Below are 25,931 nucleotides of genomic sequence, written 5' to 3'. Positions count from 1 at the left end.
AATAGCCAAGGAATGAGCATTCCAGGCAGATGGAACAGCAAGCTCAAGGGCCCCACGGAGAGAGAAAGACCTTTGGAGGGTCTGGAACGTCTGTGTGGTCAGGGCGACTAGAGCCCGGTGAGCAAGCACGAGTGTTGCTGGAACAGGGAGAGGGATCGTGTCACTTCTCTTTCTGGTGTCATTCTCTCTGACTTTATCTCCAAGTTCTCAAATGTTCTGCCACTTGGCAGTTTCACCACCTGTTAAGGACAGTGAGAGGAGAGAGAGGGCATTGGGAGACATCCAGAGTATTGAGCACAGGACAAACACCAGCAGCACGGCAGCTCAGAGTTGGCAGAGAGGAGGAAGAGGAAAGCAAGCTGTGGGGCCGTGGGATGCGTCTAGAACAAATCAGCTCTCTAAGGCCGGCTGGCCCCGCCTGACCTGGGGGAGCAGGAAGCTGAACTGAGAGATAACCTCCTCCCCAGCCTTGAACATGGGGCAGTTCACCACTGGGCTGAGAGCCGGATGGGGGCCAGGAGGCAGGGAAGAAGAGGACTCAGTCCTAGCCAATCCTCGTGGGTGAGCCATGTGACCTCTAAGCCTCAATTTCCTCCCCTATAAAATCTCGAAGACTTACCGCCTATCTTTGTAACATCCCCTCCTTGCCTCCTATGTGCTGGTGCCATTCCTCTGGCTCATGAGAACTGCCTGGTAAATAAAGATTGAGGGATTTTGTGAACTGCTGGTTAAACTACTGATAAGCTTGAAATCAGCAGCGATAAGAGCATTTATACCATGGAAATCAGCAAACACTACAAATCAAAGTTTTTTCCACACCGCTCTCCAGAGAGCTAGTCACCAGCTTGCCACTGTGCCCACTCTTGTTTTAAGAACTGAAGGAGGAGAGAATATTTACAGCACCTGGCACACGGCAACTTCTCCCCAAACAGCAGCGATCCCATAGACAGACACTCTCACCAACGCAAACATAGTGGCCTCAGAACACCTTTTGAGTCCAAAGAAATACAGTTACAGATCTCTGAGAAGTCATACTGCATCACCCTTGCAGACAGCTCCATGGTGACCCCTGCTCTGAACCTCACACTCTTAGTCAAAGACTGTGTGCCCAGGGACACTAAGGAAAAGGCAGCAAGAACAGCCGCCCTAAAAGGTCCTCCACCTCGGCCTGGTGAAGCATGTGCCAGGCTCGGGGCCCCTCCTTCACCTCCCCACCCCCTCTACCTGCCCATTTAGGACCCAGAACCTACAACTTACCAGCACAATAGTGGGCAGCCATTCCCAGGGGGTGAGCAAATGAAGGGATATGGGATCAAAACCTGATCTGACGCCAGGAGCTGAGATTCTGAAGCCTTCTTCTTACTGTTTTAATATGGGATCATTTGCTAAGGGAAGCATTTTGTGATAGGTTTGGATTTCCGGTCAGATGACCTGGGCTCAGGCCAGACGGTTGCTAGATGTGTGACCTCATCCAAGTCCAGGCCATTTTCCTCTTTTCTATAATATGGAATGATTGTTTTGACGATAAACGAGACTATGATCCTTATTGTGGGGTTCAGTACGGGCTAGGTGCGCCCCATGGTGCTTTCCATGTGCGTAGCCACAGAGCAGGCAGTAGTGGCCTGTGCAAGTTGGCTGCCCTCCCAAGTGGAGGGTGGAGCTCTGACGGCTGGAGCCCCACGCTCCTGCCTGCGCCTCTCTTTCCGTGCACTTAGGCTGTGTTCTCCCAGGGCCCCACGCCAGCCCCAAGCCCAGGACACGTTCTCTGAGAGTGGGGTCTGTGGCCCACACAGTCTTTCACGAGATGGTCTCATGCTCCCCATGTTTATTGTCAAATAATGTCTAGCCTTTCCTTTCTGGCATCGAATGAAAAATCATCTGTGGTATTGTTTATTTTCTTTGAGTTGCTTTTTCTACTTTTGCTCATTTTTAATGATGGCACTGCCCAGATCGTAAAGGAGGCCAGCAGGCACTAAGTTGACAGCTAGGAGCTTGACCGGCCTACGAGGTATGATCAGGAAATACGGTGAATGCGGCTGCCAAGTGCCATCCAATGGAAAGGCAGGGATCTTCAATACGGGAAGCAGCGCATCGAACCTTAGTAACCTTGTGTGACAGGTTTCACCTTGTTTGGTGCAGTCCATCGGGTGTGAGCTACGGTGGAGAGAAGGTATTTTTGTGGGGTTTTTTTAATTGGGGAATATTGGGGAACAGTGTGTTTCTCCAGGGCCCATCAGCTCCAAGTCGCTGTCCTTCAATGTAGTTGTGGAGGGCGCAGCTCAGCTCCAAGTCCAGTCGCTGTTTTTTTCAATCTTTAGTTGCAGGAGGTGCAGCCCTCCATCCCATGTGGGAACTGAACCACCATCTCATGCGGTAATTGAACCGGCAACCTTGTTAAAAGCTTGTGCTCTAACCAACTGAGCCACCCGGCCGGCCCAAGAAGGTGTGTTGTAAAGAGTGTCGTTAAGTCATGGATCATGAACAACACATTAACAAGAAATTTCACTTCAAACTGTAAAAAAGGACTAAAGAACCCCACGGAATGTTAAGATTAGTTTATGTTGATGCTGCAATGACCTTGAGGATGGTTTACAAGTGGTTTGAGTGATTTCGTAACGGTCGTGAATCAATTGAAGACGAGGAGATATCGGAGGTCCTTCAACATCAGAAACCCAAGAGAATGTTGAAAGAGTAAGCAAAACGATTCCGTCAAACAGGCGAATGGCTATTAGAGAACTTTCTGAGGATCTGAATATCTGTTATGGTTCCGTTCAAAGCATTTTAACAACAAACTTGAACATGAGGCGAGTGAGTGTGAAAGTTGTTCCACGCGTTTTACTGTCGAACGAAAACAACAGCGTTTGTCAATTTTGTTGGAGTTGCACGATCGTGCCGCTTCAGATTCCAGCTTTTTAAGACATGTCATCATGGGACATGAAGCTTAGGTTTATGGTTATGGTCCTGAGACCAAGGTTCAGAGTTGTCAATGGAAATCGCCCAGTTCTCACATGAAAAAAGCATTCAATCAATATCTAACATCAAGGTGATGTTAATTGTGTTTTTTGACCTTGATGGAATTGTGCGAGCTGAATTTGTACCTAGCAACACTACGGTGAACTCTGATTATTATAGGGACTTATTAGCGCATTTAAGAAACGATGTGCGTAGAAAATGGCCTGAGAAATGGGCAAACGGTTTCATCCTCCATCATGACAACACTCTGTGTCACACATTGCTTCTGGTATGGCAATTTCTGCCAAATAAAAACATCACGGTGTGTCCTCATCCACCTTTTTCACCGGATCTGACACTGTGTGACTTCTGGCTCTTCCCCAAAGTCAAAATGACCATAAAAGGTAAACATTTTGAATCGATTCAGGACATCGAGGCAGCCACGACAGCACAACTAAAGACACAAAAGAACCTCCAGAACTGCTTCAGAAGGGGTAAGAATGATGGGATAATTGTGTTCAAAGCGAGGGGGAGTATTTTGAGGGGGATTAATGGCAATGTGTCTTTTACTGTAATAATTTTTTTTAATTTAAACATTCATCATATTTTTCGATCACACCTCGTACCTCACCAAATCCTTGTACTGCCTCCAGAGAGGTATGCCAACATCCTGGTTTCCAAGCCTGGGAGCTGTGGCGTCATCCGTCCATCCATAGAACCCAAGAAAGCTCTAATTCAAAAGCATCTCGATGAAACTGACCCTGTTGGGTATTTATTTTCCTTCTAAATCTCTACTAAGTGACCATTTAGAGCCATGAGTAGACTTCAAACAGTCGTGCATTCTGCACGAAGCATCCACCCGACAGGGAGGTCTCCAGAAGTTGGTGGCTCCACCAAGGGCCAACAGATGCAGTGTGACAAGTCCCCGAGGGGACCAGCGGCCTCCACTTGGCTGGACATGGAGGTCCTGGAGCCTACACCCTGGCCTCTTCTTCATCCCCTCATTTGAGGTCAGCCCCTTTGTAATACCCACCCTGCCCCTACATGGCTGGGGGCTCCCAGTGGCTGGGCCCCATTTCTGGCAGAAGACAGATAGAAGCCACCTTTGCAGCCCCTACAATGATGAATAACTAAACCCCGGCCTGTTCACCCCCTTTTTCCTTTTGCTGCCGCTCGTGACAAAGTGCACACAGATTTGTGTCTCTAAGCCACACTGCTTTCAAGAAAACCGGTCTCTCCCTTCTTTTGGGGTGGGAGAGGGGTTGCTTTAAAAAAAAAAAAAGACTTTCAACTACAGATGAAAAGCTCTTAGGTAGCATTTGAAGATTTACAGGACGTAGATAACAAAGAAAAGTCTCAGAAAAGCGCCTTCTACCTCTGGGGCCCAGGTTTTTCTTGCCTTTGAAGCCTTTGCGTGTGTGTTGCTGTATTTTTATTTTTTTTCATTTTGCCACTAAACATAGATATCCCAGAAAGAGAGAACCAGGGACAGTGAAAGTCAGCCAAGTTCCTTTTGATTCTTTTCCTTCTTTATTGTAACTTCTGTTCCTTCCATGGCATTGGAAAATTCTTTTTATCTTGACTTTCCATCAACTTCGCCTGTTACAAACTTTTTTTCTTAGAATTACAAGTGGGTCTCCTGTGGGTCTTTGGGGAAATCAGACTTGTTCCTCAGGCATACTTGCTGTCTGTGTGTTTTACTGTTGACCACATCTTAGAGCTGGTACGCGTTTGTCACTTCACTACGTGTTGAGAAGCCACAGTCCTTCGGGAAATTTGGAAGCCCTAAGATACCTCACCTGTCTCCATCCTAACTGCATCATTGCTCAGATGTGCTCACACATGCCACCCCTGAGGCCAGCAGTGCTGTAACCCTGGGCAATGAGACTGTGGCTAAGTCTCAGGGGCAGCCCCCCAGAACGGAAGCCAGCCGCTCCCAATCCTGAAAGAAAACCTCCAGGCCTTTCCTCCACCATCACAAACACCTGAGGCAGGAAATGTATACCAAAATCAGGGGTAAGGCAAACCCAGCACGAGTCTTTCACCCCAGAGTAGCACACTACCCCCGATCTGTGCTGCTGTTCCTGGTGTGCACAGCCCTTTCACGTGTTATCACTGGAACTTCACACAACCCATTGTAGGGGTGAGTAAACTGAGGCAGGTGATGGGATTCAGTCCAAGTCCTGTCTGCTGTAGCACAGTCTGAAAACAGATCCCCCAGAACCACAAGAGATAAAAACATAGTGTGTTTCTTCTTTTATTTTAAACCTTCATTTATTTTTTCAACAGTGTAACATTTATTGAGTGCCTAAGTGCCAAGCACTGGGAAGATATGTACATCAGTCCATACCACAGGCTTCAAGCTCCCCTGGCCAGTTCCGTGTTTGCTCACAAACGGTGGCGTTAGAAAAAGGCTCATAAAAGCCCTCCTACTCATTCAGCAACCTCATGGTTTCTTAAAAGGCATGTTTTGTTTTGTTTTGCTCGAGCAAGCAGGAATGGTGACTTAGAATGCTTTGCCTTGTTGGGATCCCAGAAGCCCTCCTTCCTAGGGAAGCCTCACCATCCAAGCAAAAACACGAAAGCATCCTCAGTAACTGCCTGGCATGGGCCTTCCATACCCTGGAGATTCTCTTCCTCTAGTTATGTCTGTTTCGGATGCAAAACTCAGAGAATGAGCTTGTAGAGGCCATCCACGTTGACTTCTCTGTTGGCTGCAGTATCTCTTGTATTACCTGGCCCCAGGTGTTTTCAAACCTTCAGGAAAACTGTCTACTAGCATACTTTTGATCTCAGACCCCACGACGGAGCAGCCCTCTGCTCTGAAGTCGTGTAGCACATGCTCGAGGGTCCAGCCCTGTTCCCAACGGAGTAAAACCAACCAAGGAGGAGGAGAGCGTGGCACGTGAGTGAGGACATCGGGCTCAGAGGCCTCTGCCGCTGAGGAGAGTGAGGACCGAGCCCAGCCCCTGCCGTGAGAGTCAGAGGGCCCTGGGACTTCTCCCGAGTGGTCTTACTCCACAAGGCTCACCTATAAAACACATCAGTGACAGGGTTCCCTTGTGCAGGTAACACTTCACATGATGAAATAAGAGGGATGCACTTTCCTTGACATTGTCCATTCCAGGCTGGTCTTTACCTGCTCTCCCTCTCTAGATTCCCCTTTCAGCACCAGGAGCTGAGCCTGGCCAAGAACATGTGTTCCTAGGCAGGTTGCCAGGCAGACCACCGGCCATCTCTGCAGATCCCACCCCATTTCTAAAGCTGAGACATATCCTTGCTGTGTGAACAGAACACTCGGCAGCCCTGTGGAATTGACGCCTGGCTTAAGCTTCTCACATCGTAGTCTATCTATCTCCCATCAGAAATCTGTGGCTCCCAGGAGGAAACCCAGACGTGCCATCAATGTTGATTACAGGGCACTAGGGAACATCCAAGATCACAGCTGTCACCCAAGCCGGCGAATGCCATCTGGGGTCCTAACTGTTCACTCTGGCTGTCGTCAAAGTTCAGAGTGCCACGTTTCCACCTCTGGGCATCAGGAAGCCTAGTGGATTTGCAGAGACCCCAGCTGCCTTCCTCGCCGTGGTGCTGGCATTGTCACTCCTGAGCACGTTTGCCAGCTGCTTTCTATGTTGCCATCTCACCCACATTCAACATTCAACCCCAGCTCAGGGGCTGCCTCCACAGGGGCCTTCCCGCTACGCCCTGCCCCGCAATTTAGTACTAGGTTGGTGCAAAAGTAATTGTGGTTTAAAAGGTTAAAAATTGCAAAAACCACAATTACTTTTGCTCCAACCTAACATATACCACCTTGGGTTTTTCTTGCATCCTCTGCTTGAGTATAAATTCCTTCCTGAGCCGGGCAAAGCCTGACCGTTTCCTATCGTCCCCTCAGTTCCCCACAGCGCACAGCACCCAAAAATCACAGATTCAGTGCTGCATCTCTAGACCAGCCTGGCTTATTCAATGGACCCCAAACCCAGAGAAGTGAAGTGCAGGGAGGAGGCTGGCGTCGTGGGGTTTATTTACATACACCTGTGGCCACCGGGCCACATTCCTGGGAACCAAGGTCGCATTTGTCACCACGACTTAGCAGCACCACTGGGTTCTGGTGGCTCTGGTGACCTGCTAGCAGTGTGCCCACCGTGTCTGGCACCCGGCCCCTCCCCGCTACTCCTCGGCCTGCCTGCATTTACTGCCGACTTTGCTCTCCTCTCCCTCCAGCTCCCTCAGAGCTGCTTCGCCTTGCCTTCTCTCCGACGCCCTCTCAGCTTTTGCTGCCACCTCTGATTTCTCCATCTGGCTCACATGCAGACTTGCATGGAAAGAGGAGACTGGATGATGGGCCAGCATCCCGTATAGTCATCTCCTATTGGACAGAGCTCCATGGCAGGCCACCTCATAGGCTGCTGGTCAGCCTATCACCGCTGCCGTTTTGGTCAGGTGTCCATCTCTGGGCCAGTCAGCTGTGATCGGAGTAGCAGGGCCTCTTAGGAGGAATCAGGGAAAGTCGCCCTGGGAAACCCCTCCGACGGGAGCTGTGGGGATGGCAGGATCTGGTGTCCACAGGTCCTATGAGGACCCAGAGCCGCCTGCCTTACAGGGCAGTGCTTCTTTGCCTCCCGTGGGGGGAACGATTGACCCTTGAGATTCCTGGAGGGCTCTTCTTTGAGTGACATCACTTCCAGTCGCCGTTGAAGGCTGACTTGAACTTGCAAAGGAACAAGAGCACGGTACATCGTGGACAGCTTTCCATTGCTGCCCTTCCTTTAACTGCGCATGCACTCGTTTGAACTTGATGTGTTCTGTTCACACAGTAGAAATGTCTCTCCCTCCCTCCCTCCCTTCCTTCCTTCCTTTTTTCCTTCCTTCCTTCACCAAGAATGCATTGAGCACTTACCATATGTCAAGTATTGCGTTGGAACCTGAGAGTACAGAAATCAAGAAAACACAGTTCTAGGCGTCAGAGACCTCATAATGGTAAAAAGAGCTCCCAGTGCATTAGTTTGCGATGTGTTCATCATTTTCCCACATCATTCTCTCTCCCTTCTGCTGAGTATTGGAGAGGAAGGATTTTAAAAAGTGCCACAATCACACTTGTAAACTCAGCGCACAGTATCTGAATTGCTTTTAGTCAGGACCCCCCTATGGCTCCATAAACACTGCATCTGACGGGGAGCCCATCCTTGGTGGTGGATTGGGCCAGGACAGCGGGGATTCCCTACAACCCCCCAGTTGTCTGGGTCTGCTAAGGAAAGAGCTCCTCCCACTTCTCACTGCGCTCTCAAGCAGTGCAAACTCACTCCAAACCCAGGCCAACCTTGCACTTCACTCCCAGAGCACTCTTATGTGTCAATGTGGGTAAATAAAACAGCAAACCAACAAACCAATAAAACAGCAAACTTTTTAAATATATAAATAGAAATGTTTTATCTAACAGATAAGGTTCAGCTCTGATGTTCGAGCCCAGCTCTTACCTCTCCTAAAATAATGTCCAACTGATAACCAGTTCACACTGGTTTGGAGCTCTCTTGGCAAAAGATCGACAGATAGGATTGTTATCCTTTGCCAAACGTCAAGCACTCTCGGGCACTGCGATCCAAAGGCGGTGGTCTGCCCTTCATCCCATGCTGCCTCAGTATATTACGTCCTTACAGGAAGCTAGAGGATGTGCTTAAGGCCATTTTTCATCCTTCTACATCTTTTAGATTCAATCTTTGAGCTAATAGAGTGGAAGTCACTTAAGATCATGACCTGCAAACATAAATTTCCTGGTTCCTTGCAATACGATGAGCTTAAACATGAAGCTTCCCTTTATGCTGGAGTCTAAATCCTCTTGAAAAGCGGCCAGGACAGCCCTGACATCTCTGCTTTTTCTCCACAGCAGAGGTACAGCCAGGTTCCAGGTGTGGGTGCTATAAAAGTTCCATCTCACACAGCCTAGTGACAAATCCAGTCCAATATTCAGGAGCTCTTGCCGAGTCCCCGGCACCGTGCCATGTTCTGTCCACTGACAGAGGATGTTTCTTTGGGTTCTGTTGGTATTTGCCCAGCCTTGCCCACATGAACTCATTTCCCAAGCAGACCTGTTCCTGGTACAAACCAGCTTCCTTGGAGTGATGACAACACCCAGTCCCACTCATCTCTTCCTGGGCAAAGATGTCCTGTGACCAGCTAGTTGAAGTCTGCATACCTGCTGCTGTGTTACCCAACCCACCTCCTCCCTGTCCCCTAAACTACCCAGGCTGCAACTCGAAAATTAGAAATTATAGAAATTAATCTCTACATTTCGAAAATTAGTGCCTCCCATCAAAAAGTGTATCTGTAGGGGTAGACGTGTTATATATACATAGGGTTCCATGTCCATTGCATACTCAGGATTAATTAGCCTTGGCCTAGTAAAACAGCACAAAGCAAAGGTCCTTAAAATACATAATGTTTAGGTCTCTCTCACAGCACTACCCCCAGATTTTTCCCTTGTCATGGCAGCTTCATGGTCTCCCAAGTTTCGGTTGACAAAACCCTATTGGGGCACTCAGCCCCCCGGGTTTGTCCCTTGTACTTACTACAAAGCCAAGTATGAATTTGAGTAAAAGGAACAACAAAAAAATCAAGTTAACTGCATGTTTCTGGAACAGGTGTCAAACCTCAGCAAAGCTCGTTGGGACAGTGGGAGGGGCAGAAGACCTGGTAATACTGAAGGAAACTGGATCTTCAAAACTTTCTGCTGAGACCTGACCCTTTGATTGTGAACTCTCCCGTTTTCTATCACCAGTATACGAATTTTGTCCTATTCTCACCCACATGAATGCAAGCTCTGAGAAAACCTAAAACGCTGTTGAGATTTCGAGAGATGGACTCCCGCCATACATTTCTGTAAATTTTTCCTCCTCCTATTCTTGAAGTCAGTGAACTTTGTTCCCACCTCCCCACCCACCAGTCCCTCTCTGTCAAAACCACGACTGAAAACCCACCTCTTTTGGGAGCTCGCTCTGACAAGCACAAGTCTTCAACCATTAGCATATCCTCTTAGGAAACTCTCGATTAGCATAACGTCTGAGAATCCATCACCACCTTCAGGTGCCAGGCACATCACAGCCCTCCATTTTCCTGGATTGAATTCAACTGGCTCCGGTGCGTGCTGCCCAGGTTTGGGAAGCCATCCTGTATCCATTGTTATTGGAGGATACCACCCCTCCCCGGGGTCCTACAAAAGGTCCCAGAGGCTTGCACAGTCTACCAGATGTGTGAAGGGGCTTCCGCCTTGGTGTGAGCTTTATGACCATCTGCACAATCCATTCAAAGGCACAGGACGGTGTGAGCATGGAAGTTCACTCCTCTCGCTCTGACAAGAGCCAGCCGGAAAGCCACCAAGAACTTCGCTGTGTCTCTCTCAGTCTCAGCACTGTGGCTAAGGTAGCTCCATGTCACCCTGTGTTTGTTCCCTCTTGCTGCTAGAGCAAACTACCATGTACGTAGTGGCTTAAGCAACACAAATTTATTACCTGACCAGTCTGTAGGTTAGAAGTCTGAGACAGGTCTCAGTTGGGGTAAAGTCAAGTTTTCAGCAGGACTGTGTCACTCCTGCAGGTTCTAGGGGAGAATCCATTTCCTTGGCTGTTCCATCTTCTAGACACTGTCCACGTGACTCATGGCCCCCTTTCTCCCTCTGCAAAACCAGTGACATTGGGCCAAATGCTTCTTGTGCTGCCATTTCTGGTTTCCGGTCCCGCTTCTAGCTCCCTCCTCTACTTACAAGGACCCTTGTGATTATATTGTGTCCCCTGGATAATTCAGGAGAATCTCCCTATCGTAAGGTCCCTTTGCCATGTAACTAACATACATGGTCACAGGTTCCAGAGATTGGGGTGTGAACATCACAGGAGCCATTATTTTGCCCACTCTGTGCCACATAAAAAGGTTTGGGGAAAAAAACCTATATTCTAATTTGTGATGCCGGCAGCGCAGTGAAATCCTAACCCCGTCTCCTGCTGCCATGCCTTGTGACACGTACCCCCAGCAAACCTGATCTCTAATCTTGAACGTCTCTGAAAAACATAACATAGGAGATAAGTTACCCGGCCTCCGATGCCTGAGCTATTTCTTGCTGGCCCTTCATTCAGCAACCACTTAATCACCACTTCTCTCACCTGAATTATTACTGTAAGTGAAGGATAGTCTTTTTGGGAAAGGCTTTGGAACGGGAGTTCTGCCACTTTTGTTGCCCTTCCCCCTCCCCAAGAAGACATGTGTGATGAGTGGTAAACCATAGCTGAACTCCGCAACGGACCTGATATTTTAACATTTTGAACCTCGACATCTTACTGTGTCCAGTGAATCACAGATCATCTGCCTTGCTCCTAGTCGTCTCTCCTTAAGTTCTTTCATCTGGAAAACAGATATCTGTGCCGTCCATTATTTATAGAGTCGTGTGCTCTCTTATTGATCTGGGGAAAGTAAATTTTCCTACAAAAAGTTCAAAGCATTTTCCTGCAAATACAACATTTTATTCCCCACGAAACCTTTGTGGGACGATCGACAGGAGGAATAAGAAAGGAGGCAAAGTATATATAAGTGGTACTGACCACATTCAAGGGTAATAATTGAGGGGTTCTTTTTATGGTTTAAATGGTCGCCCCATAGAAAGTACAAGTTGCATTTTCTGTTCAGGATGCAAAATGAACCTGATATGTGATCATGCCATGTACAGATATGTGTATGGAAACACACAGGCATTCATCTAATTTCATTCATCCACCCACTTATTCATTCAGGCAATGTCTACTGAGCCTCCACTGGGTTTCCAACCCGGTCACAGACACAGGGCTGTGGAGAACGAGAGTGAGGCAGAGCCGCTTACCTTGAGAGTACAGGGCCTATCAGGGCACAGTGACAGAGAAGCCAGCCACTGTCCTACGATGTGCTGATGCGGTCCTGGGGACAGCAACTGGATGGAGAGGACAGGAACCAACCATCTTGGGAGCTCCCTGGGGATGTGGAGTTGGAGCTGAGTTCTGAGGACTTAGGTGAGCTGTGGGGGGTGGGGAAAAGCATGGAAGACCCTGGAAGTGTCATGTGAAAGGGCGCACGCATCAAAGAGTACAGTACCTGAGAGAACCCTGAGTTCTTTACAGTGTGGAGAAGCAAAGGAAAGTTCAGGCAGAGGGAGAGCCGGGTCACCTCACTGGGGGCATGGGGAGCCCTAATACGAAGCTTGGACTTTATCAGTGGGACCTCTGAACGATCGGATCGGAACTGGAGCAAGCCCCTTCTGAAACTGTGAAAAAGGAGAGGGTGGTAGGAACGCCGTGGAGACAGCCGCAGTAATCCGATGAAAACTGATGAGAGGGCTACAAACACGTACAGGCTGGTCCCTCGTATGTGAATGTGCGCTGATGCACAGAGAGACATCTGGAAAGATGTCACTGAAATGCTAACAGCGGTTACCTCTGGTGGCAGAATATGGACTGAGTGTTTCGCTTTCTTCTTTTACTTCTTATGCTTTTCTGGGTTGCCCAAAATTTTCTACATGAAGATATATTAACTTTATAATCAAGAACCAGAAAAGCTTTGTTATTGTTTATTGAAAACTGACAACGACCGTAAGAGAATGAATATGCAAAGGGACAATAGTCAAACTATATATAAAAAGAGAACTCTGACCCACAACCGACAGTAACCAGCCCAGGAAGTGAACCTCTTGTAAGTCAGAGGCGTAGGAAGCCAGACTGCTGTCTCTGGTAACCATATAGGTAGCCAATCAATAACTCCTGTAACAATTGGCCACAAATGGTCGGAACTTGATTAATCGTTGACAGCTTTCCTAATTTTTGGCTCTGCTTCCAACTTAGGACCAGCCAGAGAAAGTGCAATCTGCACCCTAAACAATCACGGGGGACCCCTGCTCCTAATCAGCCCTCCCGCAGCGTCCCCACCCCCACAGCCTCCAGCCAGGGCGCACTTGAAGGCTTCCGTTCTTCCCACTTTGAGTCTCTACCAAAACACAGGTGGCACGATTGACACCCTGGATATGGCAAACTCTGAATAAATAGCCTTTGCTTTTCTCATTAGGTTCTTCTTCATTTATTTCCACAACCCAACAATTCTAGTGCATTGGAGATAGTGAACAGGGGCCAGGAGGAAAAACTTTTAAGGAGAAACCGTGAGATGTCGTGTCTCCTGGCTTGAGGTCCTGAACAGATGCTGGTACCACCCATGGAGTCGTGTGGAAGAGGAACACATGGGAGGGGTATGCGTCAGAGTCTACAGGACACAGAAGGCACACGCGGTTGGGGGAGGGGAAGGTTAGAGGAGAGACTCTGTGAAGGTGTGGGAGAGGCTAGGGGAAACCATCAAGGGACGGGGAGTCTCTCCAGGGCTGACAACAGTTGCAGCCATGACCACCCTGAGCCTAAAGGAGCAAAGGGAGGAAACCAGGCAGATCTGTGGGAGAAACGGGCACTGGGTGGGACCGTGCTATGAGGAAGAGAACTCAGCCATTGCAACTTCCCCTGGGGCCTACAGGAAGGCTCCATCCTCCACCTGCCCTTCCATCTCCTGCCAGTGCCTCCCAGGAGCTAATCCCAGCAGGAAGCCAGAGGACATGAGAGACCTGGTACATCCGTAAAAGTCCTCCTCCTGGGATGGAGAGAATCAGGAAGGGTTCAGGGAGGCTCTGCAGCGGCAGTGGGAAAACACTTAGTCCAGATAAGACAGAATGGGGAACATGAGCTCCCCCTTGAAAATGTTCATTTCGAGGCTCCCATGGGAAATGCAGATGGAAATGTCTTTCGAGCAAGTCAATATGGCCATGTAGAAATTGAGAGAAAGATCTGAGTTGGAGAGCTAGATCTGGGAGTCATCTGAATACAAGGAGAGTTTCAGCCACAGGGAACCTGTCGCTGAGAAAGAGGGAGGGATGAGAAGAGAAGCAGGCTATGGATAAACCCTGGGGTCCCAGTGCTAAAGTGAGAAGGCAGGAGAGGAGATCAGGGAAAGTCACAGAGAAGGATAATTGATCAGAGACTTAGAAGCAAAACCTAAGCATTCGCCAGATTCTCATGAGTACTTTTCAGCAGTGAGGTCTACCAGAGCATTAGGCAAAGAGCTAAACCAAAGGTATAGACCAACACAAATAATTATTGAAGTTTCTGGTCATTGGAGGCTCCAGGGGAAGGGTAACGGGGATCACACCATTGCACTTTCTTGAACACACCTTTTAAAGTAGTCCCAGCAAGCATCCCTGACAAAGCACTCTGGAGCACTTGACTTGGCAGGGCAGAGCAGAGTGACAGACTGTATGATTGTCACACAGGTGATATCACCAATGCTTCGAAGGTGTGACCAGGACTCATTCCTTCAGCACTAGATGCCACAGCCTGGTCATTATTATTTATTGTAATCCCTGGGGAATTTTTAAAGGACAAAAAGAATTTTTTTAATTAAAAGTAAAGAGATAACACATACATTCACCTAAATCAAAAGACACACTACCTTTCCTCACCTCACTTTTTCCATTTGCAAGTGTCCGTTTTGCTGTGAGCTGTAGGTCCCGCCCCTCATCGTGCAAAGCACCAACACAAGATGCTATCAGTGTCTAGTTTCTCCAGCCAAGCACAAATTAGGATAGTGGTGTGCAGAAAGCCAGTCCGTGCTTGAACGAGCTGGTTAAATGGCCACAGCTTCCAAACCAAGATGAAAAATTGTTTGCACACATATGTCCATAATCTCTCAACACTTTTTCAATTCGTTGGAAGACCTTTATTAATTTTTTCACCAATTACAGGGCCCTCAAGTTCACTCCTTCCGTAGGCAACCCTTCTTTTCTGACGTAAGCCAGCTAGGTGGCAGCTCTTTGGCCCCAATTCCACTTCAACACACTAGAAGGAGCAGGGCTCGCTGGGTACTGGATGTTCTGTAACAGGGCTGTCCAGGGGAAATATAATGCCAGCCACCTGTGTTACCTTAATTTCCTAGTGTGCACACTTCAAAGCAAAAAGAAATGGGTGCTACTACTAACATAATGATGTTTTGATTTAACCCGATACACAGAGTGTTGTCATTCTTTTTTTTTTAATTAACATTTGTCTGTTTGCCTGTTACAGAACATCCAGTACTCAGCGAGACCCGCTCCTTCTAGTGTGTTGAACATGTTTTTTTTAATTAAAATTTATTGGGGTGACAAATGTTAGTAAAGTTACATAGGTTTCAGGTGTGCAATTCTGTAATACATCATCTATAAATCCCATTGTGTGTTCAGCACCCAGAGTCAGTTCTCTTTCCATCACCACATATTAGACCCCGTTTATCCTCTTCTAAAACCTCCCTACCCCCTTACCCTCTGGTAACCCCTAAACTATTGTCTATGTCTATGAGTTTTTGTTCTTTCAGTTGTTTGTCTTGTTCTTTTGTTGTTTTTGGTTTATATACCACATATCAGTGAAATCATATGGTTCTCTGCTTTTTCTGTCTGACTTATTTCGCTTAGCATTATACTCTCACGATCCATCCATGTTGTCACAAATGTTCCTATATCATCTTTTCTTACCGCCGAATAGTATTCCATTGTGTATATATACCACAACTTCTTTATCCATTCATCTATCGAAGGACATTTTGGTTGTTTCCATGTCTTGGGCACCGTAAACAAAGCTGCAATGAACATTGGAGCACACGTGTCTTTATGGATAAATGTTTTCAGATTTTTTGGGTGGATACCCAGGGGAGGGATTGCTGGGTCATATGGTAATTCTATTCGTGATTTTTTGAGGAACCTCCACACTGCCTTCCATAGCGGCTGCACCAGTCTGCATTCCCACCAACAGTGGATGAGGGTTCCTTTTTCTCCACAGCCTCTCCAACACTTGTTACTATTTGTCTTGTTGATGATAGCCATTCTGACTGGGGTGAGGTGATATCTCATTGTGGTTTTTACTTGCATTTCTCTGATGATTAGTGACGTGGAGCATCTTTTCTAACATGTAATCTACATGAAAGCCAGCAATGAACTGTCTGACGTTAGTGCTTTTTCATTGTATCCTCAGCCGCCCCTGTTCACTATATCCCTACAGAACATCTCAGTTCAGCTCAGGCTCATTTCAGATGCTCACCAGCCACACGTGGCCAGTGGCTGCCCTATTAGTCAGTGCAGCTCTGCAAGGTCACAAGACACCAACCAGGGAGCTTCTTGTCCCCTCCTCTGGTGACCACAGCAGAATTCGCTCCAGCAAAAGTTACTCATGTTTTCCAGCTAGAATGAGCCCATCAGCCCCACCGTGCTGGCTAAAGAGGACCTCTTTGTTTCGCACGTATCAGGAATTATCCAAGTGCTGGTGTATTCGATGGCACCCAACCCATCACGCCTCACTGTGTTATCAACAGTGTCATCCAAGTGGGGTCCACCAGAAACGAATACTCAAACAGAATCTCTCCTGGGCCACCTGAGAATTTATTTAAGGAATGTTTCTCAGGGCTGAGGGAAGAGGTAGGACTGTCAGGAATGGGAATATTAGATTTAAATTTGGTATTTTATTGGATTTAAAGTCTTGTTGTTTACATTTAAGGTTGGGTACACCAGCATCACCGAATTTAGGATAGAAGCCAAAAGTTGGCAAAACTGGATAAAACATGACTTTTCAAGGACACATGATTTGCAAAAATTAAGCCCCACAGGCCAGGCCAAGTCGAGAGAAGAGCAGAGACTTCTATTTTTCCTTTAAAACAAACAAACAAACAAAAAAGAACCGATGTAATTACTTCAGTGTACGTACTTGTGTTGAGAATTCAATCAAGTGACTTTAAAGAAATCAAATCAGCCTTTGCCGGAGAACTGAAAGGGAAGAATGATTCAGCTGAGCACAGCCCAGCGCAGTGGCAGTGGGCCTCAGGGGGAGAGCACAGACGCAGGAGAAAATGTAATTCTAAGAGGACCACATCCCAAGTGCACAAAACCCAAACAGCATTACAGCACACAGGCCACAGGGGCAGGGAAGCCCGAGGCCATTTGTCATCTGTGGGCTATTAATAAGTCAACCCCAGGAGACGCAGCCCCAGGAGAACACCAAATGAGGCATCACAGGGCCCTCCCACCTCCACCCCGGGCCGCCTGTCACCGTGTCTCATGCCCATTGTCTGTGTGAGCAGGGAATCAGAAAGAGCTCACCGTCTCACTGTTAAAAAAAAAGAGCATCATGTGTACATCAAATCCATACAGTGGTCGAAAGCCCCAGAAGCCACTGTTCTGGAACCATCTTCCCACCCAGGCTACCCCAAGAGTGGACCAGGTGCAGAGCCCAGAGTCCCTCGTGTTGAAGGAGAGGATTTTCTCCCTTTCTGACCAAGGCATCTTCCATGAGAAGCACCCTCTCAGCCACAGATCCTTCCATCTCAGCCCAAACTCATTCACCTTGGAAAACTCAGGACCAGAACGGCCTCGAGTCCCCAGGTAGGACCCCTGTAAGGCTAGACGGGTTCATTGGGTAGGAAAACGCCCCTCTCTGTATAGAAACAGTCCAGGGCGCATGGCTTGGTGGACAGAGAAGCAGCCCGGAGCCTCTGCCAGCGCTTGGAGTCTCCCCGTCACCAGGCTATGAATGGACAGGAGGAAATGAACAGCCCCCTTTCCAGACCTGTATCCCTTCCAGCACGGAAGACTCATTCGAGATAAATGTGGTCAGGGCGGCCCCAAAGTGTTCCAAAATGCAAGGTCATTGCTAGGAAAGCCGCTTCTTCCTCTTAGCAAGATGACACCAGAAAAAAACAAACGAACCAAAAACCACTGGCAAGCAACTGCAGAGAAGTCGTCCTCCTGACTTTCCTCTGCTCCATTTCACAAACGCACTTAATTTTGCAAGAGAAGCACGCCTCCTGAGCTGGGAGAAGAAGGAAAATGCAGATATTTCTGATGCCTGGTGAAAATCCACAGAGTACCGCAGGATAAAGTAGGGACTCATTTCAAGGAGAGAATGAATGAATGATAGGCTCCAATCCAGCTGGCTTCTGGCCATTCTGACCCCAAATGAGACTTTCTCCTCCAGCAGATGTCCCCAGAGAGAGGCCAGATGAAACTGGTCTCTTGGCCTCAGGCCCTGACAGAGAGGGAGGCCCTCATGGAGAGAACAGCTGTGCTTTCTAAGGAAACTCTGTGATTTCCCCCGCCCCCCACGGCATGTCAATGCCAACACAGGAAGAGAATGTTGAGGAATAACAGGGAAAATCTGATGTCACAGAAGGAAAACCATGGTGCACCCAAAGTAATTTGTTAGGAAGAAAGATGATCGCAGAAGCAAAGCCCGGTGTCACCCAGTCAGCGGCAATGGCCCGGTGTGGCCACTTGTGTCTAATTTGCTTTAGAATCTTATTAAGGATGGTCCCTCAGGTCGAGTGATCAGGACGCGCTGAATTCAGCTGCTGCTCCTAGTTATTCACCCGTCACTGGCTGTCACTGACTTGCCAGATGCTATAGCCCGGCTTTGGGAGCTGTTGTTGGTGCCGCAGACTAGAGAGGTGGACGGTGCGTGAGCAGAGAGCAGACCTCTCCAGCTGACGACAGGCATGTCCATCTGCGTGTGCCCTCACCTCTCTCCATGTCCCCATGGGGGCAGCAGCCCTGGGCAGACATCCCAACGTGCTCTATCTGCCAGATGCCCAGGAGACACAGCCCTGGCTCTCAGGCTTAGGCCGATGGGGAAGTGGGACCCCCCGGAAAAATGGGTCTTCTGGATTTTTACCATCCAAAGCAACTTTTTATAAAGGTGAAATCCACATAAGATAAAAATGAATCATTTCAGTGGCATTTAGCACCTGACAATGCCCTGCAACCACCACCTGTGTCAAGTTCCCAACCCTTTCATCACCCCAGCAGGAAACCTCAAGCTCGTTAAACAGCTTTAGGACATCTCATCTAATTCCAAAATCTATCCCTCCCACCCCCACCCCGCCCTGGCCCCAGACCTGCTTCCAAGCAGAGCTTCCGGCAGGGAGTTGTGCTTTATTCAGCTTTGTGTCCCCGGGCCTAGCACAACACTTGGCACACAGCAGACGCCCAGTAAAACTATGGGATCAAAATGGTAGAGCCAGGGCACCAAGCATGAGCATTTCAAGTCATGGATGAACATAAGGATGAGCATTTCAGCTCATCTGTTTTGAGGCGAGCCCTGCCTGTATTTCATCCAAGACTCAGCACAAAGTTCGCCCGAGGCCCAAGTTACCTTGGGTCAGTGACAGCCAGAAGAGAAGGCTCCTTCCTTCCGGGGTCCCACCCCCCAGGGTGCATCCCACAGCTGAGTACCATGACCCCTTGTCCGTCCTCAGGAAACCCAGCCTGGGATGGCCCGTGGGACGTTGTGATGGATGGAACATCACAGTGGGGATAGCAAGCATTCTTCAGGGAAGGGCATTTGGTTGTGTTTGCTCTTGCCCGAAGAGTTCTGTCTGGCTCCAACAGCGGCAGCTGCAGCCTCTCGAGAGGTGGGGGCTCTGCCCTCAGCCTCTGCCAGCCAGTTTGCTTTCGGCCTCATTCAGAGCAGGTGTCCCTTTGTCTTTGCCTCCAGCTGTGGGTTTCCACCAAACAAGTCCCTTCAAGGACTTCAAGTCACTTCAGGCTTCAGGCGCCCTTTCATCCCCACAGTTCCCACACTTTGCTCCTTGGGGAGGGTCGGGGGCTCACATTGTGCCTTTGGGGTGGGGCCCCGTCTGGATACTGCGTTGGCCCTGGCACCAGGCTCCCTGGTTGTCAGATCATGGTTCACCCAAGCAGAGAGGCATGGGGAGAAGGCCTGGAGGGGGATAAGTTCACAAAAATGTCCAAAGCCTGGGTGCCGAGGTTTGGGGACCCCTGTCACCCTGATTTGCAGCACCATGCTCCAACATAGAAGAATGGCTCCTTCCTCAAGCCCGTAAAGAAAAATGGACTGGGTGGAAATGCAAAACACCATGAATAGTCTGCAGGTAATTCCCAGCCTTGGGCTGTCCCCATTTTCTGGTTATGATGCTATTTTAGAACCTTTACTTTCATTCTACCTTCTAAGTCGAGCAACAGAGTCTAAGCTAACCTCCCATTTGTGTCAGAAAATCTTCCTCTATTTGGGTAATATGTCACTCTCGTCTTTGCTCAGCGCCGGTTGACTGAGTCACGTCTCTCTTTACTAAGCCGAGGCGTGGAGAGGGAAGAGGTGCGTGGGTGTTTGTGCAGAACAATGGGGTTGCTGAGAGCAGGTGCCTAAGCTGCAGCTTGGGCTGTGTCAGAGGGAAACGGAGAGAAACGGGGAGCAGGGGGCAAACAGTGAAGAAGGCACAGTGTGGACCTGACAGTCTCCAATTTCCGTCTTCATTCCATCGAACCCTTTATAGCCGTCCCCCCCTTATCTGCATGGGATATGGTCCAAGACACCCCCCCCACAGTGAATGCCTGAAACCTCAGATAGCCCTGAGCCCTAGATACCTGCCTACGATAAAGTTTAATTTTATAAATTTCTAAATTAGGCACCATACGAGATTACTAAGAATAATTAATAATACAATAGAACAATTTTAACAATATACTGTAATAAAAGTTAGGTTATATCTCTGATAACTGAGGCAGCTACTAAGTGACTAACGGGCAGGTAGAGGACATATTGTGGACAGAGGGACGATTCATGTCCCAGGCGGGTCAGAGCAGGATGGCGCACGATTTCATCATGCTACTCAGAACGGCCGGCAATTTAAAACTTATCAACTGTTGATTTCTGGAATTTTCCATTTAATATTTTCAGACCACAGTTGACTATGAATAGCTGAAACTTCAGAAAGCAAAACCATGAATAAGGGGGGAACTACTGTATATTTCAGAAACATGTTCTACAGAACCGAGATGTGCAGAGGTTGTCTTGATCTTAAATAAGCCTGAGAGATTCTGAAGGAAGCAAATTTAAGCAATTGTGTGTGTGTGTGTGTGTATGCAATTATATATATGTGTATATATATACATATATTGTGTACATACACATATATTTATAGATAAGCAATTATACATAATTTAAGAATATATATGTATATATTTATATATATACATATATGTATATATATATGTATATATATATATACATACGTGTGTGTGTGTGTGTGTGTGTGTATGTATATATATATCTTGGACTCCTTAATATGATAACTTGTTCTAGAACGCTCCTAGAGGGAGACAGGGTAGGTAACATTTTCTAAACCTATTATCCCTTTATTTCCCTTCCCCTTCACCCCAACTCCTCACCACCTCCCAGCAAAACAGAAGTCCTTCACCCCCACTTCTAGGATGTAGGATTCCATGGGCGGGGGGAGGTGCTACAGTAAGCTACCAGTTCATGAGAGGTGACTGTTAAATATTCAGGAATTTTTGGAGCTGGTCAAGAGTTGATCATTTGAAATCAGCCATGGTGGAAGGTTTTATACCTCAGAAATTAGCAGAATCTCAAATCAGAGCTTTTTTTTTTTTTTTCTGTAGAGCTATTTTAACAGCATACCACTGGATTTAGCCCAATGCATAGAGTCTCCTGGAGCTGGAGGGGACTTCTGGGGGATTCCTCATAGTTTACTCTCTCCTCTATGGAATGCTTGGTTTGGGGTCCTCTTTGAAGAGCCTGGTGAGGCCTCAGCCATGTCCCCTTCACACAGACCGGAAGTTGGGAGATACAGGCATGCAGCCACGGGCGACTCAACTTCTCCCCAGGGGACCCCTGGAGACCATCCCCCCACTCTCAGCCCTTCTCAGGTGGGAAGGAAACCCACCACATGGCTTCTATAAAGTATCCCGAGCAGTGAAATGATTTGGAGAAGGAAAAACCACATTCCGGGAACTTGGTAAAACAGAGAACCAGAAACCCACATCTCTGCATCCTGAACATTCAGACCTCTGCTTGTCAGCTCCTCAGAGACTTGGGTGGGCAGCACACCGTGATTCAAACAAGTGAGGAAAGCACTTCCAAGGAAGAGACTGCTGAAAACGGAGCCGGAGAGACTGAACGCTCTCTCATGTGGCCGGTGGCTCGCTTCAGTCTCACAAGGAGAATCCACTTTCAGGAGAATCCGGAATGCTAGTAAACGCTCATAGAAAACCTAGTAATCCAGAAAATGAAGGCAGACAAGAGAGACGGACCAATCAACATGTCTGATGCAAGAGGGGGAGAGTCCTTTTCTTCTCTGAAACCTGGGGAAACACAAGCCTCATGGAACACAATCCTACGTGTGAGAAGGTGGTGAGCCATTACCCTCACATCCCCTGAAACCTGCTGAAGCCTTTTGAGAACTTATGGCTAAAATGATATTTCATTTGCTTTCCAGGGAAAATAAGATGCAATTTATTTCACTGGACACCGGTCATGCAAAAATACATCAAGCTTCCTTTTAAAAGAAATTTCTTATTTCATCCTAAAACACACTGTAGGTAGTGAATATTTATCAGGGTGAAAGCTGGGAAGGTGAGTTGTCTGCCAACAGTCCCTAGAGGAAAGACCCTGAGGTGTGGGGAAGTTAGGCCCAAGGTGAGGGACCAGGTGGTTCTCTGAACACTTGCGTCTTCGGACCCCAAATCCAGTGCATTTCCCTTCACAACACCCTGGCTCAGGAAACGCCCATTTTTGAGGGCTAAGACAATGACAGAGGGCAGCAGGCTTTTCTTCAAAAGACCCTGAAGTGCCAAGTGCAGATTTCTCCAGAACAACATAGATTTAATGAAGTGCAAACTGTAAGACTTTTGCATTCTGATCAAGCTTCACTAGGAATGTAAACCACATCTCAGTAAAAGCAATTCTGTTTTATTGATGCAGGAATTAGAGTAACCACTGAAATACACTCAGAGTACACAAGCCTTCGTAGGAAAAGACGAAATCGGCATTAATCCGTTTAAAATGCTAACCCTTACACTTCAAGTGCAACTTCAAACAACCTGATGCCTGAGTTGTGCATGAAGACAAGGGGGGAAAAGACGCAGGGAAATAACCGTTTTCTTGTGAAATTAAGCATACCTTGTTAGAGCAGAGAAAACACCCTGAGTGCCTGTTCTCCAGGCCCCCTTTTTTCTGCTGGTAGCAGACAATGCAGCCCAACAGGTGTTTCCTTGTGGGGAGCAGTTATCCTGAACTCTCAATGACGCGGTCACTGCTCAAAGTGAATTACCAGGACCCTTCTCCTTCTGGAACCCAGTTATTGTCGCCCCCAGGAGAGGGACAGCAGAGGAAATGAAATTCAGTTTTCCACTTGCTAGAATTCTTAACAGAAAGGGGTTTGTGTGAAGTGGGCTGAAACGTTTGTCTAAAATTGGAACTCTGGCAAATGTGAGGGTGGGATTGACTGTTCTTTCCTCCGCTGTGAGAACACACCATGCGCTGTGGTCTGAGTGACTCCCAACCGGTCTTGCCCCAGAAAATGTACAAGGAAACGTCACGCCCATCAGGTGGAGAGGGACTGGTTATTCTGGAAGAGCTTCCCTTTTCCTCACTCTAGAGCTAAGCAAACACTTGTGGAAGATTTGGCATTCCACAATTCTAGAACCTGCCTGAAGGGGTCTTGTGGCTGTCTCAACTCTACCAGGGAGCCAAGAACCCACTTTCTCACCTCTCCTCACCCCTCTTCATCCCTCCTTTGGAAAATGGGTCTATTCTGTGGGCTCTCAAGGGAGGGTGGGCACAGTCCATGACAGGAAGTAGAAAGGACTAGAATGGCTCTCACCATTCTGAGGTGGGCACAGGCTCGTCACCCCTTCTGTTCCCTGCACAGTGACGTCTGCAGATGGAAAGGGGCTGGTCTTCTTACTGAATGGAGGGCAATGCTTGGCCGTGTATTCCATTCCTTCCAAGCCCCGGGAGACCTTGTTCACTTGTTTTCAGAATCTCCCATTGCTCCATTTCCACTGGCACCTTCCCTCCCGCATTTGGAAGGACCACCCTGCCACCTCCCTCCTTGGCCTACACGCAAGATGTCTCTTGCAGCTTCAGTCCAGCCTCACCCTCTTCCCCTACAGCCTGGCTTTCATCTTGACCACTCTATTCCCAGCCTCCAGGGGTCTCCTGGCTGCCAAAGCCAACGGCCTCTCCTTTGCTGACCGCCCCGCCCTGGCCTCCCCAACCTGGACCCTCCCCGTCCACGGAGCCTCCTGGCCTCCACTCCCTGCTCCTCCCTCGGACTTCCTGCACCATCTGCTCTCCCGATCACTCTCTGTGGATGCCCCTCGGGTGTCTGTGGTCTTCATTCTTCGGTGGTCCATCTACCCCCGTTCTCCCGGAATGCTCATCCATCTGCTCAGCACTGCTGGGCTGGGCTGGGTCTCATTTCTGTGCTATTTGGTTCCTGGAAAGAGCCATGGATTTGGACTCCGACACAACACCCTGGACCGATTCTAGCTGTATAACCTTGGCCAAGGTGTCCAGCCTTTCCCAAACCAATGATGCGATGTACCGCACAGATTTAAGAAGGATGGAAACAAACTGCAATAACAGTAAAGCCACAGAGCTCGGTGCAGGCACATAGGAAGGATTCAATAAATATTCATCCTGCCCTCCGACGGCCAGTCCCTCTTCCCAATATAAAATTTTATAAAAACACCAGAATTTTCCCACTTACCAGACTGTCATCTAGAAAGTCTTTTTGTTCTACCTGCCCCTGCCCCTCTGTCTTCATCCTCCCCACTCTCATGTTGACTTTTACCCCAGACACAACCCTTCAAATCTATTGCTCCTTTATGGCCACTTCTTCCACTGCACTGGGGTAATTCACTCCACTGGCACAAGGGTGAGGCCAGATCCTTCTCCTCCCTACTCTTTTCCTCACATTGTACACACACACACACACACACACACAACACACACACACATACCTGCACACACAACACACACCCACATACCTGCACACATTTCTGTTCATCTATCTGCAATAGCAGGAGAGAAAGAATATGAGCTTCAGAATAGGGCGACTCCTATTTCTGCCAGATACAAGGTGTACTCAAAAAATTACAGTGAATGTTTTAACTAAAAAAATATATTACAGTAAAAGACACATTGCCATCAATCCTCTTCAAAATACTCTCCCTCACTTCGGACACACTTATCCCATCGTTCTTGCCACTTTTTTAAGCAGTTCTGGAAGTCCTCTTTCGTGAGTGTCTTTGGTTGCGCTGTTGTAGCTGCCTCCATGTCCTGACTCGATTGCAAACATTTACCTTTCATGGTCATTTTGACTTTGGGGAAGAGCCAGAAGTCACACGGTGCCAGGTCCAGTGAATAAGGTGGATGAGGACACACCGTAATGTTTTTATTTGACAGAAACTGCCATATACCAGAAGCGATGTGTGACATGGAGTATTGTCATGATGGAGGATGATTTACATCACACTTTGAAAACACACCTTCTCTCAACTGTACCTCACACCCGACTGACTGCACCTGAACAAGTTGAAACTTGTCACACACTGTTACTAAGTTTCGACACGCTGCTTCCCATATTGAAGATCCCTGCCTTTCCATTGGGTGGCACTTGACAGCAGCCTTCACCATATGTTTTGATCACATCTCATATTAGATGTGTAAGCTTCAGCCAGTGACTCAACCCTATGGCCCTCCATTGCCTCATCTGTAAGATAGGTCAGCACTTCCTGTGTGGCTATTGTGCCCAGCCCAGTACTCGGCACATAGTAGGTGTACAGCAAGAGTTGGCTTTCTGCCTTTCACACATCAGAGCCACAATCATTTCCCACCTCCTTCATGATGCCTTTTCTGATTAGTCCAGCCACTGCTGACCTCTGTCTCTGATTTGCTAGAATGTTCTTAGTCCCTTGTCCTAGGCATCAATGTGACTGCACAATGGTATGGCACAGTGAGCAGGTCTTGTGTTACCATGCAGGCTCTTAGCTTCCAGATGGGGCTACCCATCTGTGTCTTAGATTGCTGCTGAATTTCCCACAGTTTCCAGGACAATGTTGAGCTTATAAAAATAGTGATTATTATAGCTACAAA

The 25,931-nt window shown here is 48.0% G+C and overlaps 1 protein-coding gene across 3 annotated transcripts in view; it reads left to right on the top strand.

Annotated features, from left to right (window-relative positions):
- KCNJ6 (potassium inwardly rectifying channel subfamily J member 6) overlaps window positions 1-25,931 on the top strand; it is a 235,201-nt gene that overhangs the window by 132,079 nt on the left and 77,191 nt on the right. For 2 of the 3 annotated variants that reach the window (XM_033129268.1, XM_033129264.1), the window contains exon 3: window positions 11,730-11,981. The exons of the other annotated variant lie outside the window; for it this stretch is intronic. In XM_033129268.1, the coding sequence (XP_032985159.1) occupies window positions 11,882-11,981 (100 nt within the window). In that variant the 5' untranslated portion in view covers window positions 11,730-11,881. The remainder of the gene's footprint in view (window positions 1-11,729; window positions 11,982-25,931) is intronic. 3 annotated transcript variants of the gene reach the window in all.

Source organism: Rhinolophus ferrumequinum, chromosome 2 (assembly GCF_004115265.2).
Source record: "Rhinolophus ferrumequinum isolate MPI-CBG mRhiFer1 chromosome 2, mRhiFer1_v1.p, whole genome shotgun sequence".
Lineage (NCBI taxonomy): Eukaryota > Metazoa > Chordata > Mammalia > Chiroptera > Rhinolophidae > Rhinolophus > Rhinolophus ferrumequinum.
Note: the sequence above shows the minus strand (reverse complement) of the source record. Positions and strands in the feature narration are given on the sequence as shown.